Source organism: Malaya genurostris, chromosome 1, assembly GCF_030247185.1.
Source record: "Malaya genurostris strain Urasoe2022 chromosome 1, Malgen_1.1, whole genome shotgun sequence".
NCBI classification, from domain to species: Eukaryota; Metazoa; Arthropoda; class Insecta; order Diptera; family Culicidae; genus Malaya; species Malaya genurostris.
The window spans coordinates 164,190,446-164,209,070 of record NC_080570.1 but is presented as its reverse complement, the minus strand read 5'-3'; the positions used below and the strand labels follow the sequence as shown (position 1 = coordinate 164,209,070).

General features: G+C 37.8%; 2 protein-coding genes across 2 annotated transcripts; both read right to left on the bottom strand.

The window, feature by feature from the left end:
- Nucleotides 1–3,112: 3,112 nt before the first annotated feature.
- On the bottom strand, nt 3,113–5,762 carry LOC131426641 (zinc finger protein 436-like). The gene is made up of 3 exons (XM_058589502.1): nt 4,595–5,762; nt 4,080–4,520; nt 3,113–4,014 (listed from the first exon to the last, which is right to left on the bottom strand). The coding sequence occupies exons 1-3, from the start codon at nt 5,560–5,562 to the stop codon at nt 3,366–3,368; spliced, it is 2,058 nt and encodes a 685-aa protein (XP_058445485.1). The 5' UTR covers nt 5,563–5,762; the 3' UTR covers nt 3,113–3,365.
- Nucleotides 5,763–9,436: 3,674 nt separating this feature from the next.
- LOC131426640 (gastrula zinc finger protein XlCGF57.1-like) lies at nt 9,437–14,377 on the bottom strand. Its single transcript, XM_058589501.1, has 4 exons — nt 14,190–14,377; nt 13,436–14,125; nt 10,528–10,779; nt 9,437–10,464 (listed from the first exon to the last, which is right to left on the bottom strand). The coding sequence occupies exons 1-4, from the start codon at nt 14,270–14,272 to the stop codon at nt 9,543–9,545; spliced, it is 1,947 nt and encodes a 648-aa protein (XP_058445484.1). The 5' UTR covers nt 14,273–14,377; the 3' UTR covers nt 9,437–9,542.
- Between the last annotated feature and the right edge of the window lie 4,248 nt (nt 14,378–18,625).

The following is an 18,625-nucleotide window of genomic DNA, read 5'->3' as shown; positions in this document are numbered from 1 at the left end:
TTCATTCATGCACTGGATATTATTGTTGGAAGAGCAACTTTATTGGCATATTGTCGCAAAACTGAAATGTAGAGGCGCTGCTTGTTTAGAGATGATACTTTAAGCCAGAGCTGTCAAATTTCTAATTACTCCACCTTTTCAACGATTTTTTCTATGAAAACGGGCAAATTCATTTGAAAAGTCATAGTAGAAATTGAAGAAAATATTTTTACTCTGAGGTGGTAATGTTGATCTTAGTTCATTGTGCGAAATCTACCGTTTATTCAGAATAGAGCAATAAACTTGGTTTGATACTATTTTTCAAATGCCTGGAAATAACAAATAAAGTATCCAAAATAAATAATACTCGATCGCTATACATTCTAGTACTCGAGAAATCAACATTACACTGGTTTCTGTTAAAAAAATGTTAATCCGAAAAAACCTTACCTTACCCAATTTCACACATTTCTAAAGATTTTCCATGTTTAATCGTAGTTTACACTAAAAAAGTAGTAGTCCTTTTCTTGGTTCCAATTTCCATTGGCAGGTGTCGCTACCGGTGAATCAGCTTTGCGACAATGTGCCAATTCTTGTGGAATACGAGTAAATGACTCTACGAGTGCACTATAGATCCACGAAAAAATATAAAAAACGTCTAGACAAAATATAACTTCATTTCCCGGTTGACCGGAATTATGACCGCCTTTCGGATTATTGCACAACCCGTCAAGTCCACCAGAAATCACTCTCGAACGAAATGTATTGGCAGCAAGTGGACATAGTGATATGAAATTATTTTCTGCCTATAATTAACCAAAATCTTTGAGTAGTTCTAATGTTTTAAAAACTTGTGCACTTCATTCCATTTGACGAACCCTTCAAGATTTTTTTTTCATTTTGATAATAAAAAGACACGCACCGAAAAATGTAATTACTGTTTGATAGTTAGTTTTCACGACCATCAGTATTTACAGAAATTCGGTAATTGGAAGATATTTTTTCCATACGGACGGTATTGTTTTTACCGTACTCGGCGACTATTCAGATTTACCATATGAATTGTATATCTATTGGCAGAATTCTGTAATGAAAACTTGCATAAAACTGATCTTTCGGTAAAAAATTGCATAATTGTTATACAATAAGATTCATGTTCCGAAATATCGGATATTTATATTGATTACCGAATGTTTTCGTCAAAAAAATTACCGAACAGCGGAATCAAATCTTACACACTTAATTTGGATTACCGACCTCAGCTGTTCAAATCTCGGTAGGTGATTTTTTCAGTAAAAATAACGTTTCATCACAGCTTTACCTTAAGGTACTGCTGTCAACATATGTTTATTTGTGCTGGTATATCAGTAGAATGAAAATGTTCGGTAGTTCGTTTTGAAGATGGAAAAATTACCGAACGAATTTTGATGTGTAGTGTGTATAATTTATATTAATTGCTTAAAATCTCGGCAATAACTCGCATGCATGAACACCGATAACTTCGGTAATTTCTTTCCAAACGCGACGAAGATCTCAGTAATTTATAGTCTTCCCCAAACCGAAAATCTCGGTAAATAAAAATGACCTGTCAACTGGGTAATATCGAAAATCTCAGTTGTTTTACTGTTTGCCGAGATGATTGCTGAGCATTCAGCTGTACTAATCTAGGCGAAATTTTACGGAGATTTGGGAAAAAATTCTAAGTTGTCTTTTTATGATGACGAGTTTTAATTGGAAAGTGTATTTTGTATTTTCAATTGCATTTTAATTAATTGCGTAAAATCTCGGCAATTGGTCACATGTATGAACATCGATAGTTTCGGTAATTTCTTTCCAGAAGAGACGATGATCTCGGAAATTTATATTCTCCGAAACCGATAATCTCGGTGAATGCAAATTACCTGTCAAATGAAAATTACCGAAAATATCAGTTGTCTTAACGTATCCCGAGCACTCAGTTGTTCAAATCTCGGAAAGGTTTCGCCGAGGTTCGGGGAAAAAAATCAAAGTGTGAAGATTCGTTCTATACGGTCAACAAGCTTAGACGCATTTGTAGGCAACTTTTGAATTGTGAATCAAGTTCGAATATAAAGTGGCTGACACTTTCGGTTTCGAAGATATGATCACAGAAGTGACGTAACTGTCAAATCGCGGTTAGCGACGATTTATATAAGGTGATTTTTTAAGAGCTTGAGAACTTTTTTAAACAATAAAACGCATAAAATTTGCAAAATCTCATCGGTTCTTTATTTTAAACGTTAGATTGGTACATGACATTTACTTTTTGAAGATAATTTCATTTAAATGTTGACCGCGGCTACGTCTTAGGTGGTCCATTCGGAAAATCCGCTTTTTTATCGACAAATTTTGTTCAGCGATGAGGCTCATTTCTGGTTGAATGGCTACGTAAATAAGCAAAATTGCCGCATTTGGAGTGAAGAGCAACCAGAAGCCGTTCAAGAACTGCCCATGCATCCCGAAAAATGCACTGTTTGGTGTGGTTTGTACGCTGGTGGAATCATTGGACCGTATTTTTTCAAAGATGCTGTTGGACGCAACGTTACAGTGAATGGCGATCGCTATCGTTCGATGCTAACAAACTTTTTGTTGCCAAAAATGGAAGAACTGAACTTGGTTGACATGTGGTTTCAACAAGATGGCGCTACATGCCACACAGCTCGCGATTCTATGGCCATTTTGAGGGAAAACTTCGGAGAACAATTCATCTCAAGAAATGGACCGGTAAGTTGGCCACCAAGATCATGCGATTTGACGCCTTTAGACTATTTTTTGTGGGGCTACGTCAAGTCTAAAGTCTACAGAAATAAGCCAGTAACTATTCCAGCTTTGGAAGACAACATTTCCGAAGAAATTCGGGCTATTCCGGCCGAAATGCTCGAAAAAGTTGCCCAAAATTGGACTTTCCGAATGGACCACCTAAGACGCAGCCGCGGTCAACATTTAAATGAAATTATCTTCAAAAAGTAAATGTCATGTACCAATCTAACGTTTAAAATAAAGAACCGATGAGATTTTGCAAATTTTATGCGTTTTATTGTTTAAAAAAGTTCTCAAGCTCTTAAAAAATCACCCTTTATATGGAAAACCAAACTTTGTTTTACGTTTTTTTTTATTGAAAAACTTACTTGAAGCTGACAAAAAATATAATTCATTGCTAAATCTTCAGATATTACTTAACGATTTTTGATATTCATTTGAACAACTTAAAGGATAGCGTACGATTAGTTCATGAGAAATTGCGATGAAAAACTAGAAATTCGAGTAACAGAGGAATACTCGTTGGTCCTCAATATAATAATTCTGCGATTGCGATGGGTCGCTATAAATAAGATGTACGGTCAATGGAAATATTCAAACGGTGCCTTTCAATTCAACCAGGAAAACGTGTCAGCATGAATGAGTTTATGCTTCTCCAAGCGATATGTGGCAAAAAATCCTTTGCCACAAATATTACACTTCAGTCGATAATTGCCGGTATGCAGAGCCATATGGTTAGCTAGAATACTTCTTGTGGTGAAATCCTTTTCACATAGTGTACATTTGTACGGACGCTCGCCGGTATGCAGGAATTTGTGATCCTGTAAGGCCGCTCTGTAAGCATAATCTTTGCCACATACGTTACATTTGTATGGTCGTTCGCCCGTATGGATCGCCATGTGAACTTTAAGATTGTGTTTCAAAACGAAGGCCTTATTACAAACGGTACACTTGTGCGGCCGCTCTCCCGTGTGGCGCGACATGTGCACGGCAAAAGTATACCGTTGAGTGAATTCCTTGCCACAAATTGTGCACTTGTGCGGTCGATTTCCGGTATGGGTAAATCGATGGCGCCCAACAGCGCTACTACTACTGAATTTCATACCACAGATTTCGCAACTGTAGGGTCTCTCTCCATTATGCGCTCGAAGGTGCAGGACAAGTGACCATTTATTGGTGAGTACCTTGCCACATGTTTCGCATTTATGTACGGTAACTGCCTTCCTCTTTCTTGGTTTTCTGATCCTTTTTTCCGTTCTGAAAAAAAAAGAATGCGATTGTAATTACACTGATAACTTGGAAACTCGACTAGTTATGCTTACCCGAGTGTCGGATCACTAATATGAGCAAGCTTATGTTTTCCAAGTCGGAAGGCTGTATTGAATCCCTTTCCACAAACATCACATGTAAGTGGATAATCGCCCGTATGAAGGGGCATATGTTTAGTTAAATTACTTTTAACTACAAACGCTCTATCGCACACGGTGCATTTGTACGGCCGCTCGGTAGCATGGGAATTTTTTCGATGGCGCGACAGCGAACCACTCCCCGAGAATGTCTTGCCACAGACATCGCAAGTAAAAGGACGTTCACCGCTGTGTGAGCGGAAATGTTCAGCAAGCTGATACCGTTTCACATACCGTTTACCACAAAAATCGCACTCGTATCGCCGTATGGAGTCGGTGGCAGTGTCGGGTGTGGTCGGCGGCGTAACCGATGAATTCTCTTTACCTTGCAAGTAGTAGACTATCCCAATATTCTTCCTGCAAATGTAACCCAAAAAAGTGATTAGAATTTCAAACATTTAGTGAATAATCACAAAAAAAAACAAACTCACTTCTTCGTCGGCACGGTATTATGCCGGCGTTTGTGTTCCTCTAGTAGATAAATTGCGTTGAACCCTTTGCCACAAACATCACATTGATGCCTATATTCATTCGTATGAACAGACATATGGTCGCTCAGGTTCCTTTTCTGAGCGAAATTTTTGCCACACATATTGCATTTAAATGGTCGCACACCGGTGTGTGCAGATTGATGACGTTGAACCGAGCGTTTTTCTGCAAACCCCTTGTGGCAGATATCGCAACTGAACGGTTTTTCTCCCCGATGGCCACGTTCGTGTCGGGCAAGATTGCTCTTCGAGCCAAATCGTTTACCACAATACTCGCATTCATGAGGTCGTGTGGAAGTATCGGGAGACGTTGAAGACGTTGTTCCAATGCTGCTAAACACCCCGGAATCGATCATGGGTTGCTCAAAATTTGATCCTTCGGGAACGAGATTGTTTTCATTTTCAGAACCACGATTTGTATTCGAAACTTCTTGAACTTTGATGTCTAGTAATTCATTTATTTTCGTATCATACAGTTTCATATTATCGGTTCCAGCGTTTAAACTGGGGAAGTGAGGTTCTGGTAGATCAAAGTTCTTTACCTTAGAATCGATCTGTAAAATATTTCCGTTTCCAGAAACACGATTTGTATTGGAAAGTTCTTCCACTTTGATGTCAAGTAATTCATTTATTTTTGCATTGTACAGCTTCATGCTATCTATTTCGTCGTTATTGGAGAATTGAGGTTCTGGTAGTTCGAATTTCTTCACCTTAGAATCGGTCCGTAGAACCATCTCATTTCCAACATAACGACTGGTATTTGGAAGTTCTTGCACTTTGATGTCAAGTAATTCATTTATTTTAGTATCATACAACATTGTATTACTTAATGTTTTATCGACAATAGAAAAATTGAGCTCTGGTTGGTCGAATTTCTTCACCTTAAAATCGATCTGTGAATTCTCCTCCATTTCACTTCAGTGGCCCTTGCCGGACACAATATTATCTCCAATAATGCTTAGGTTCATTAACTTCAAGTGACATTGTTCCGTCGATTCATTCTATTCCTCTCTTGTTTAGTGTTAAGGATTCTCCATTAAACTAATTTGTTCAACAAATTTACAGTTTCTTTTTTTATGACAGTTTCTCCATTGAAGCAGAGTCTATGTTATGAGAGTCGCACAAAGAGTGAAGCCAGAGTTGCCAGGTCAGCAGTTTTTCAATAATCTATCAGTTGCAAAAATCTATCTGTACTAAATCTGTGTTACATTAGTACTAGAAAATTTGTGATCGGGCCTGTTTTAGTCTAGGACAGGACCTGACAATTGTTAATCCACTTTTATGACCAATTTCGGACCAGCTCGTGATTGGTTGAAATTGACATAAGCAAGTACCAGTTGTTGAAATCAATATTACTGCAGGGTGGTAGAAAAAGTGTTGTCAGTATCGTCGGTAACAATGTAGCTTGATATTGGATATTTTATTTTTCGGGTCATCTTTTCAAAATTAATCATTTCAATAGGATTTAGGTTCAATTTGTTTTTAAGTCCTGTCAATGCGGAAAGTATACGAGTACATTTAACAATCACTGGATGATACAAAGAGAAAGCCTGAAATCACGAAGTGTGATATGGATGAGAATATTGATTATGTTGGTTGAGAATAGCACCGAATCTTTGGATACTTCTGTATGTTATTATTTTGCTCAAATAGAATATGTTGAATACCTACTTTAGTTAATAAAGCTGCAAAAATTAATTACCCAAAATTGAGTGTTTTAGAAAAATTTTATTAAGCTGTTTCAACTAAACGTTTTCTTCAAAACAAACATCTGATCAAAATGAATCCAGAGCTATATTTTTAACCGATATAACATTTGTCTAAGTGTTTTCAAATGATAAATAATTGCATGTTTTAAGGGAAGAAAGTTTTCAGAATGAATAATTATCTCTACTGGCAACAGTGATCCCGAGGCATTTATTATTTACAGCAGGGAGCAACCGGAATAAGAAGAGAAATATTTTTCTGGAAAAAGAAGCCAGTTGTCTGGTCCTGTCCTAGGTTTTAGTGAGCAAAAAACACTCTTACCAGCCGCTAATAATTTTAGGGTTTAACACTTTTGAAAAATCAAAATATTTTGTTTATATTTTCCTATAGTGAAACATTTTAAGAATATTCTGTGAAAATTTCAAGCCTATTGGAACGAGACTCTGGAAGTTATGGACCTATGGCTATCTCATTCTGTGAAAAAGCAAGAGCTTGACGCACATGCCCAAGATTTCTACTTCGATTGACTTCAAAGCTTGACAAAACATTGTTGAAATGTTCCATTATAATAAATTATAAAAGAAAAAGTATATTTTTTTTTGAAAATATTAGAACATACAGGCTCTTTGGAGTAATAAATTATTTCCATTGATTTTATAGATAAAAAACTTTGAACGCGTTTTACTCGAAAGCAGGTTTTGAAAGTCCGTGTCCATCGTCATTCAATATCTACTGCACCAATATTTTTCTCAAATTTTGCACACACTTTCTACATAAAAAAAACAAACCTCAACATTTTTCTCTTTGTTGTTTGTTACTTTGGGGAGGTTTAATAGCTACAAAATGGCGGATTTTTTTTGTGAAAAATCGTAGTTCTCACTTTGAATAACCACCAAAAATTAAAAAAAAAATTAAAAAAATCAAACAGAAACGTTGGGGCCTAGAGAAACTTCTACTCTAACTATGCTGCGTTCATTTTTTCACTTCTGATTATTCTGCGCTGGGATACAGTGGGCACCGCAAATCATGATTTTTAAGAAGCGTCCTCAAAAATATCTTCTTCAATATTTTTCTACGAAAAAATTACAAAATATTGTTCGAATGATGCTTTTTATCATGCAAAACATTGGAATTTATTTTGTTAAGCGATAATTCTGGAAAAAACAAAATCGTAACTGGAAAAAAGTATCGTAACAATTCAAATCATAAAATTTTCTCACACGTGTTTTCTTGGAAAACAATCAAATGTACAGTTTGCATATTGTTTAAAACACCACGTGTACAATAAATTCAAGTGTGAATCGTAGATACAATATATTGAATGGTTGGAAATCTTGTCAAGATACAATAAATGTATTGTAACCCATAGATCTAATTGTAAACCCATAGATCTAATTGTAAATCAATTGTTCATGCTGTAAAATCAATGGTTTATTTTTTTACGGGGTGATCTGGTAGATCGAGTAGAAGTATAATTTTCACAATTTGAGTTCTCACGGTGTATCAAATCATCGCAGTGTTTGGGGCTTAAAATTTCTTGTATACCAATCATCGAAAAACAAAACAGTTTCATTTTCTGTATAGAATTGGTCATGATCGGACCCAGAAGAAAAAAATCCACCGAGAAAAAAAAACAAAACGACGCTATTCTGGCACTTTAATTGTTAATAACTTTTTTAAACAACAATGAATATTTTTGGTTGTAGTTCCGACCATAGAGAAACATCTAACGAGTGAAATGCCGTTTGGTTCATGCCGATACGTGCAATAGTTTTCGGAATACGAATGACAACCGATTGTAAAAAAACATGGTTTCGAGAAAAAGCCGATCAAAGTTTTTATCCGCGACTAATCGCATCACCCCTTCCCTTTTTTCTCTTAACTTCTCGGACGCGGTTGGGACTGATTCTATATCATTTCTAAGAGTTTTTTCTATAAGCAATTCATGGAACATTTTGTTTTAATTTAAAATTGTTTTCAGGAATCGCAAAAACTAGCCAATTTCACAAAAATGTTGATGGGGGTAATCAAATCAAGAAAGGCATGTAAAAAAATTTGAATACGTTTTAAAGATTAATTAACAATTTATCAACTACCCAAACATTGATCCGAAAATTCACGATACTTCCCAAATAAAAATTGAAACCGAAGTTAAAATATTCATCACTGTTTTTCCCAATTTGCTGTCAATGTTAATTTCGCTCTTCTCTGACAAAACAGCCGATAAGAATTGTAACTGAATATTTATCATCTTTCGTTCTGTTCTGTTTGTTTGTTCAAGTTCCGACCTGGAAGAATTCTTATGCCGTTTTCGCTTGAAGCCAACCCAGTTCCAACTCTAACTACTGTCAAATCCATAAGCGGCCCTTACACGAGACAATATTATTGTCAATCCATGATTGATGAGCAGTTTTGATTTTTTGATATTTTCGTCAATCCAATGAAGTTTTCATGACACGATCAAAAGTATTGTCAGTACTCCTTATATTGACAATAATATGGTCTCGTGTAAGGGCCGCTAAACATTCGACAACAGTTGGAGTTTTCTTCAAGCGAAAACGTCAATAATGTCAGTGGGACCGTAGCATCAGCTAGGCAATGGTTCTATATGCTATGAATCGGCTGCGAAATCTGTTGAAGGTCAAACTTCACTCCACCAACATTAGCGGCCGCTTTACACGAGACAATATTATTGTCAATACAAGGAGTATTGACAATACTTTTGATCGTGTAATGGAAACTTCATTGGATTGACGAAAATATTGTCAAAAAATCAAAACTGCTCATCAATCCGACAATACTTTCTCTCCAGAGAAGAAACTGTCAAATATGTGCAACAACCTCTTCTCTCAATATTTTTATATTCATTTGCAATATTTAAAACGCCAAACGCTAGAATTTCTCGAAAAACTCGGACTCGGAGATTGATGGTATTGACAATACTTTGGATTGACAATAATATTGTCACGTGTAAGGGCCGCTTAAGGGCCGCTATTGGCCAAGAGACTTTTCAAACTCACAACAGGGTTCCACAAAAATAAAAAAAATGCATTTTTTCTTGGAAAAGTAAGCCAGGAATTCAACAAAGAGTCTGACAACAAATCGACTATATTTATTTATTTAGCTTCTTTCAAAGTTCATTTTTTTTAACAATACCCATTCACAGTTCGTTTTGTTTCATATTCTAAACAATATGACTAAGTATATGTTCCTTTAAGCGATATTTGAAATTAAATCCTTTCCCACAAACATCACATGTATGGGGATAATCCTTTGTATGCATCGTCATGTGACGGACGAGGTATCTTTCTTTGTTAAACTCTTTGCCGCACACAGTGCACTTTGTTTTCGCTTCACCGGTGTGAAGAACTCTGTGCAACTTCAAATTATGGAGCGTGTTAAATCCTTTGTCACACATATCACATCTATGCTGATAGACATTTGTATGAACCGACATGTGATTTTTGAGGTTCCTCTTGCTGGCTAAATCTTTACCGCACATGGTGCACATGAACATCGATTCGCCAGTATGAAGCCGCGTGTGTTCCCTTAAAGTATTACCGGCATAGAATCCTTGACCACACACTTCACATCTATAGGGAAAATTTCCCGTATGAAGCGACATGTGTAAATTTAGGCTTCTTTTACTGGCTAATCTTTTGCCACATACACTACATATGTACGGCTGTTGGTCGTTTGGTTGATTGTCATTTGATTGTTCACTCGAGTGTGTACGTAAGTGCTCCTTGAGAAGAGAACCAAAATTGAATCCTTTGCCACACACATCGCACTTCAGCCGATAGTCTCCTGTATGAACAGACATATGCGCGACCAGGTTACTGTTGCATATGTATTCTTTATCGCACAAATTGCACTTGTAGGGACGATCTCCAGTGTGGGTGAATTGATGACGGATTAGGTTGTTACTCTTGTAGAATGCTCTGTCACAAATATTACACACGAAAGGTTTGCCTCTATGTATCCGGCCGTGTGCAGCGAGGCGCTTTTTGGTACTAAATTGTTTGCCGCAAAGCTCACAATCGTACACAAATCCGCATGTTGTGTTTACGTTGCTCTCTTCATTGTTAGTTGGCAGTTTATCTTCACTGAAAATACACAAGTTCTCAATGAATTAAAAACGTTTGAAAATATTGACAAGTTTCACTCACCCGGTCGTTGGCTCACCAGTATGAACTCGTTTGTGTCTTTCAAGTTGATTATTATTCATAAATCCTTTGCCACATACATCACATCGGAATGGATATTCATCCGTATGTATCAATATGTGTTTGGTTAGTCTGGCTTTGACGGTAAAATCCTTATTACAATATGTGCACTTGTGCGGACGTTCACTGGTATGGACATACCGATGGCCAAGTAAGCTATTCCTACTGGAAAAAGTTTTACCGCATACTTCGCAGCTTGACGATAATTTCTCGCCATGGGCGCGTTTGTGTTTGATCAGCTGCTGTTTCGTGAGAAATGTCCTACTACAAAGCACGCATTCGTGTGCGGAACCGATTGTCGATATGGAAGGAACGGTCGGGAAGCTTTCAGATGATTTCGTATTATTATCAGCCATTATTCGATGCGTGAGCATAATCCATTTCTAGAATGTCCAAATGTTGAAATAATTGAACCTCAGCAGCATATGTTTATTCTATGTGGTTATAAAATGAATCGGTTCAACACCTAATAGGTGAACTTTGCCAAATTTATGCTTGTTTACTTCGGAACAAATAATAAATACCTTGGATACTTAAACAATTTAGTAGATTAGTTTTGGTGAGTATGGTTCAGTAATAAACAAAACACTGGAAATGTCAAAATATCTTTTGTCTACACGCTTAAAATAGTTACTCAAAAATGAGTAAGATCCCACTCATCTACAGGAAAAGTTAAACAACTTTAATTTAGAGGAGCTCCTTAGTTACTAAAACTTGAGTTCTTCCATTGAAAACGATGATTATAGAAAATCTACTCATTCACTGAGTAATGCTTTATTTGTACATACGTCAAAAATTTAGTAATAAGCATTCAAATTTCGAGTGAAATTTTGTTTCACTTTATATTTATTTTATAATTTTTCAATTTAAATATTAAGTAATTGACACTCAATACTTAAAATAACGCTACTGTGTTAATTTATTACTCCGTTTACAATTGAAGAATCCACCACGAGGTAGCGTGATGATGATTCTTTTGACATCTATTTAGGCTGTAAACCATTTCGCGGATAATTTTAGCTTTTGGTTAATATCTGACACTCGAGCGGTTAATTTGATGTTGTCACAAATAACCCTACTCGAGAGCATGGTTATTTTTGGCAGACCGATGGTTATTTTCCGACACTGCAAAAAATCTTGCAATGAATATTCTAATATGAATTCTTTAGTTGAAACTATTTCCAGTGAAAAATAAACCCAAACAACTTTCCGTCTGTCAAATTTTGAAATGGGCTGCAGTTTTAGTTAAATTCAACTACTCGACACAAAATAACCACTCAGTGTCAGATTTCAACCAAAAGTTAAAATTACCCGCGAAATGTTTCACAGCCTTAGACAAAAATTTTGGACGAATCTTTCAATTTACTTGAGTTTGAACGTATCCAGCTCACATACAGATTTGATTTAGATGATAAAACATATGTAAATAGACGAGTGAAACATCTTTTGATAATAATTTATCAATTTATTCAAAAATCCAACCATAAAAACAAAGAATATCATAGATATGAAAGCAGTACCCAACCTCACTTCTTCGAATTTGATATTACATCTTACGATTTCTCCATAAATATCAATAAAAAGTTACTGAATCATTAATGAGTATTCGATTCATAAGAAAATAAATAAAAACCCGGTAATTTTTTCGAATCTTCAAGCAAAATCTGAAAATTATCACCATCGCTTAGTTCAAAGCTCGTAACTCGAGCAGCGCAGCGATCGCAGAAGAATTGGTTGAGTTCTTCAATTGATTTCTAACTTCAAGACATCATATCAAGTGGCGGTCGCTTGGAGTAGTGTATCAATCGCACCTTAATACACATTTGATGTTTAGGCACCAATCAGACACTTATTCCTCATAAATCTCGGTTGATTTTTCATTAGGGCGTATAAGCAAGTGACAGTTTCTCTTTAATCATTTTGCATTATCTTTGATAGTAGCCGAGTTCTGAAGTTGTGTAGCAAACTCTTGTGTATTGCATATGGATTTAGTTAAAATAAAATGTTTCGATGTAGAAATCAATCCACAGACATGACACTATGAGTAAATTCTTCTAAAAATAAATTTTCGTGGGGCACTAGTTCAATCTATATTGAACTGCGAGAACTATTTACTATCGGTACACCCCTTGTGAACGTTTTTTTACCCGCCAATCCGGGGCATGTTTCGTGTGAAGCGTACATAACCAAACATATTATTCAGTACGTTTCGTCTTCGATTCATCAGTGCATAACAGCTCATGTTGAATTGTTATGCACCGATGAGCCGGAAGAGCAACATAATTAGTTTTGTTTGAATAGTAATCCCAAAATCGATCAAAGATTCTTCTTCAAATTAATGACTATGAAGAAATTATTTTGTTTAGTAATAAGTAGTATTTGTATAAGATGAAAAATTATGCATTTAAAAAGGCGACAAAAACTCATTACGCTTAACCATTTTTTTCATCGGCTCTTTGTAATTCGATGTAAAATATTAAATAAATTCACAAATAATTTAAATAATGTTGATTGTTATCAGAATATCGTGCATTTAACTGTTTATGTGAAGTACAAAATCGGTGGAATATACAATTGTTGATGTCGGCATTGATGCGCTTCCGTTTACTGCTAATCGGTGTGTGTACGAACATGTAAATCGAGATGATAACGGAATAAGAATTCTTCACCGCAAGTCTCGCACCGATGCTGTAGGTTGTCCACAGGCTCACACTTATGCTGTTTCAGTTCTCGTCGGGTGGCGAATTGTTGGTTGCATACTTCACAACCTGAATGCGGTTTGATACCGTGTAATCGCATATGCCAATTTAATCTTCCAGCCACCGGAAAATTTTTGCCACATACTTCGCACTTGAACGGTCGTTCTCCGCTGTGAGTTAGCATATGGGCTCTTAGATATGATTTTTTCGTTAAACCTTTTCCACAGATACTACATTCGAAGCGGTAATTGCCGTCATGAATGCCTTTATGATAGACGAGTTCGTAATGATCGATGTATTTTTTTCCACAAATCTCACATTGATATGGTCTTATGTTCGTGTGAATTCGCATGTGCGCCGTTACTTGATTTGTTCTGGCGAATCCTTTCCCGCATATTTCGCACTTGTGCGGTCGCTCACCGGTATGAATACGCATATGTACCTCCAAACGTGTTCCACCATTAAATCCTTTGCCACACACGTTGCACTTGTGCCGGTAATTGCCCGTATGACGTATCATGTGCGTTGTAAGACCAGTTTTGTTTGCAAAATCCTTACCGCACACGGTGCATACGAATGGCCGCTCCCCGGTATGTAAGTATCGATGACGTGAAAGGTCACCATTTCTTTTGAATGCCTTGCCACAGACATCGCAACTGAAACGTCGCTCCACCTTATGCATTCGCACGTGCTGAACAAGATTTCTCTTAAGGATGAATTTTCTGCCACAAGTTTCGCATTTGCAAGGACCATCAGAATCAATTGTCGCTTGCGTTTCTACCGAAGGATTGTCGTTGTTTTGAGTATTCCCCTCTGCGTTGTAGATTGGCGGACTTTTCTCGCTACGAATTAAGTTGGTATGAGTTGTAATCAACTGAAACAATCAACTAGGCAAAAGTAACTTACCTTTGCTCGGATTCATTGTAGCTTCTAGAATCGATCCGTTGTTGCTCATGTTTACACGAATCTTTGAAGAGTTGACTGTCCATATATTGTATAAGATTCTTCTGCTAATTTTTAGGATTATACACCCTACAAGGAGGAACTACAGCACATCACGAAGCCCAACAGAATTATCAGCTTTTTACTGTTATTTTGAAGTTGGACAATAATATTCAGCTCGGTGTACATTCACTGTTTGGTATATACGTCAGCTGTTACCGTCAGTGATGCCAGATTAAAAAGTGTACACGCGACAAACAATTATTAAAGGGCGGGTAGGGTCTAACACTTTTGAAAAATCATTTCTTTTTTCTTTGTATTTTCTAATAATAAAACATTTCAAGAATACTATGTGAAATTTTCGAGCCTATCGGAACAAAACTCAGCCAGTTACGGGCCTTTATCTTTGCTTATCACATACTGCTTATCTCATATTTTGCGTAACAAAACATTCATGAAATGTTTCATTATAACAAATTATAATAGAAAAAATATGATTTTTTGAAAATGTTAGAGGCTTCCTCGAATAATAAATTGTTTCCAACTACTGCACCATTTTTTTTAAATTTTGCACACTCTTTCTACATATAAAAACCTGTTTTAATCCACCTAGTGGTGTAATGATGCCTTTCTCATATCAATCATACTATCATACTGTTGTATTCTCTAAAATAATTTTCTTCGATTCTTAAAAGAATAACCGAAATCGGTTTGTTCGACCGTCTACTGATAAAAACTATCATTTGGAAAAGATTTGAGGTCGATTTAGAATTTTTTTAAAGGTTTTCCCTTATTTTCAGTGATGGTATACAATTTTTAACCCACTTTACCCTATATTTCCGGATCCGGAAGTCGGATCCGCATGAAATGGAATTACGCATCGGATCTAAATAATATTCAGGAATTGTTATGGGACCTCAAGAACTTTCATTTGAATCTAAGTTTGTGAAAATCGGTTAAGTCATCTTTGAGAAAAGTTAATGTAAAAAAACGTTACACACACACACACACACACACACACACACACACACACACACACACACACACACAACGCAGTGGGACAACGCGGAGAAGGGAAGGTGGACGCATCGATAAATTCCTAACCTGTCGGTTTGGACAACTCGAGTGCACGGCGAGGTAAACTTTCAACTGACGCAATTCCTGTCTGGACATGGCTGTTTTAAGCAATATTTGCACAGATTTGGCCACGCAAGGTCGCCGTTGTGTGTTGAGTGCCAGGAAACAGAAGAAACGCCGGAGCACGTAATATTCAGTTGCCCACGGTTTATCCAACCGCGTAGCGAAATGACTGCCATCGTTGGCGCCGATGTCAGCGTGGAGAACATCGTTCAAAGGATGTGCAGTGACGAAGGAAAATGGAACGCGGTGAACCGGACAGTTGTTCAGATTATGTCCACACTGCAGAGGAGTTGGCGAGAAGAGCAGCGTCAAATGACCTAGGTCCAAAGACGAAAAATGCCGGACTGTTTTCGGCACCCTAAGAAGATGGACGAAGCGTGTGGAATGCTGCTCGGTTTTCGGGATAGGTTTAGTCGCCGGGAAACTCTCCGTCGGGTAGGCTAGACCCACCATCGTGGGCTAGTTGAGTAGGCGCGTCGTAAACCGGTTTTGGAACGTCGGTTTCGAGAGAACTTCCAGCGTCGGGGAACTCTCTGTCGCGGTAGGCTAGATCCTTCGGCGGGGACTAGTCGAGTAGCCACCACAACACCGACTTGTGTCGTCGGGGCGCCAGCCAACCAGAAGCTATGCTCCAACTGGAATCGCCGGACCGACCTCGGCACTCTCTCGTGTGTCCCGTGTGGTGCAACAGGGGACTCGGTGTCGGGAGAGCCTCTTTCGCCGGGGAACTCTCCGTCGGTGTAGTCTAGATCTTTCATCGGGGATTAGACGAGTAGATCGTGGCGTAGCACCGTTAAGACAGTTGGGGCACCAGTGAACCGGAAGCCATCCTCCAACCGGCATCATTGGATCGACCCAGGCATCCTTACGGTCGGGCCGTGGACGAGGATCGAAAACGTCGGTTTCGGGAGAACTTCCATCGTCGGGGAACTCTTTGTCGGTGTAGGCTAGATCCATCACCGGGGACTAGCCGAGTAGACGCCACAACACCGATTCGAGTCGTCGGGCATCAGCGAACCGGACGCCATGCTCCAACCGGAATCGCAGAGCAGACCTCGGCACTCCTTCGGGTGTCCCGCGTGGCGTAAAAGGGGAAACTCTCAGTCGGTGTAGGCTAGATCCATCGTCGGGGATCAGTCGAGTAGTGTGGCGCGACGTAGCGGCATTGGGTTGTCGAGGCGCCGAAGGTGGATCGAGGTGGATAAAGAGAGAAACTCAGGAGCTCATTTTCTCCCAAACGAAGAAGTGCATGAGCACAGCCTCCCCCGAAGTATTGAGCTAAGCTTAGTTCCGGGGGATCGAGGCAAGATGTCCAAGGTGTTTTAGCGGGTAAGGATCAGCCAGTCCCACTCGCTGGTTCACAATAGCGGTAGCTTGACAACTATCAAGCGCGTGAGCTGGGAAAGTACATAAGGTATTTCACCTTGTAAAAACACACACACACACACACACACAGGCATTTTGCGTACTCGACGAACTCCAGGCCTCGGTTCAAAAGTCGGTTTTCATAGTGATTGCATAACCTTTCTATATGAGAAAGGCAAAAACCAGACCCCAATGTTTTCCTTTTTGTTGTTTCTTTTTATTTTGGGGAGGTTTTACAGCTACAAAAGGGCAGATTTTTTCGTGAAAAATCATAGTTTTCACTTTTAACAACCACCAAAAATTAAAAAAGAAATCAAACAGAAACGTTGGGGTCTAGACAGACTTCTACTCTACCTATGCTGCTTTGATTTGTTGACTTCTGATTGTTCTGCGCTGAGATACAGTGGACACCGCAAATCATGATTTTTAAGAAGCGTCCTTAAAAATACCTCTTCACCGACTTATTTCTCAATATTTTTCCTCGGAAAAATTACAAAATGTTATTCGAATGATGCTTTTTATCATGCAAAACATTTAAATTTATTTTGTTGAACGATAGTTATGAGAAAAAAATCGTAAAAAAGATGTTTTTTCATCATTTAGACCTTTTCGCTATTAATTTTAACTTTTGGTTAAAATCTGACACTTGAGTGGTTATTTTGTGTCGAGTAGTTGAATTTAACTAAAACTGCGGCCCATATCCAAATTTGACGGACGGAAAGTTATTTGGGTTTATTTTCCACTGGCAATAATTTCAACTCAAAATTAATATTAGAATTTCCATTGCAAGATTTTTTTCAGTGTCGGAAAATAATCATCGATTTGTCAAAAATACCATGCTCTCGAGCAGGGTTATTTTTGACAACATCAAAATAACCACTCGAATGTCAGATTGCAAACAAAAGTTAAAATTAACCACGAAATGGCTCACATCCCAAGAATCTTCCCATATCGGGGCTCGAACATACGACAATTGTTTTGAAAGACTAGCGTTCCATGCATTGAACCGCCAACTCATTGAGCACTGTTACTATCAGTGATGTAGGAATTCTCTGCACCACCACAAGTGTCACCAGAAACGAGAAGTCTTAGTAGGGTGAGGAAATGATCAGGGCGTTTATATTGGTAGATAATACGATCTAATTATTGGAAAACCCACACGCGGGGTTCGTAAGCCGAACGTGCATGTGTTACCGACCTCAAAATCAATAGAATATACAAACAATTTGCGCCTACGTCGATATTTCGTATTTAATGTTGTAGAATTTAGAAGTGACAAACGTCAAATAAAGTTCAAATTCGCAGAACGGAAGTTAATTGATTTGAAACCAAACGAATCCCCAATCGTACCCCGAAGCGCGATATTAGGGACAATTAATTTATAAGTAAAATACAGAAATGAAAGAAAAACAACTTTTGTATAATAGTGGTCTGATTTGTAATAGCCGAAACGCATTGGTAAATTTCTAACGAAATGCTGTTTTTATCAAACTTATATTTTTTCACAATCTCTAGGCAGCCAGTTACCGAGAGTAAAATATGCAGTCATTTTGACCACAAATAGCTCTAAACTAAAGAGCTACCATTTATTATCATGATAAAAGAAGTCGAAAGTTTATTTGAATTTCTATTTGATTTTATTTTTCAAATGATCCTCGGTTCGTCTCGCTGTGTCTTTATGTTCTGTTGTTACTCTCGTCCTAACAGTTTTAATGTTAGTTTTGAACTTTTCGTGTCCTGATCTCATACCCGGCTATTATAGTGAACGTCCAAAATGTTCAACTTTGTGTATTTCTAATACAACGAAGGCGTCTGAGCCAAAAAAAAATCAGATTTGGTGTTTCTTCCGTTTTTTTCCTGACCATACAAATACTAAACAAAGCACTGAAGCAGTT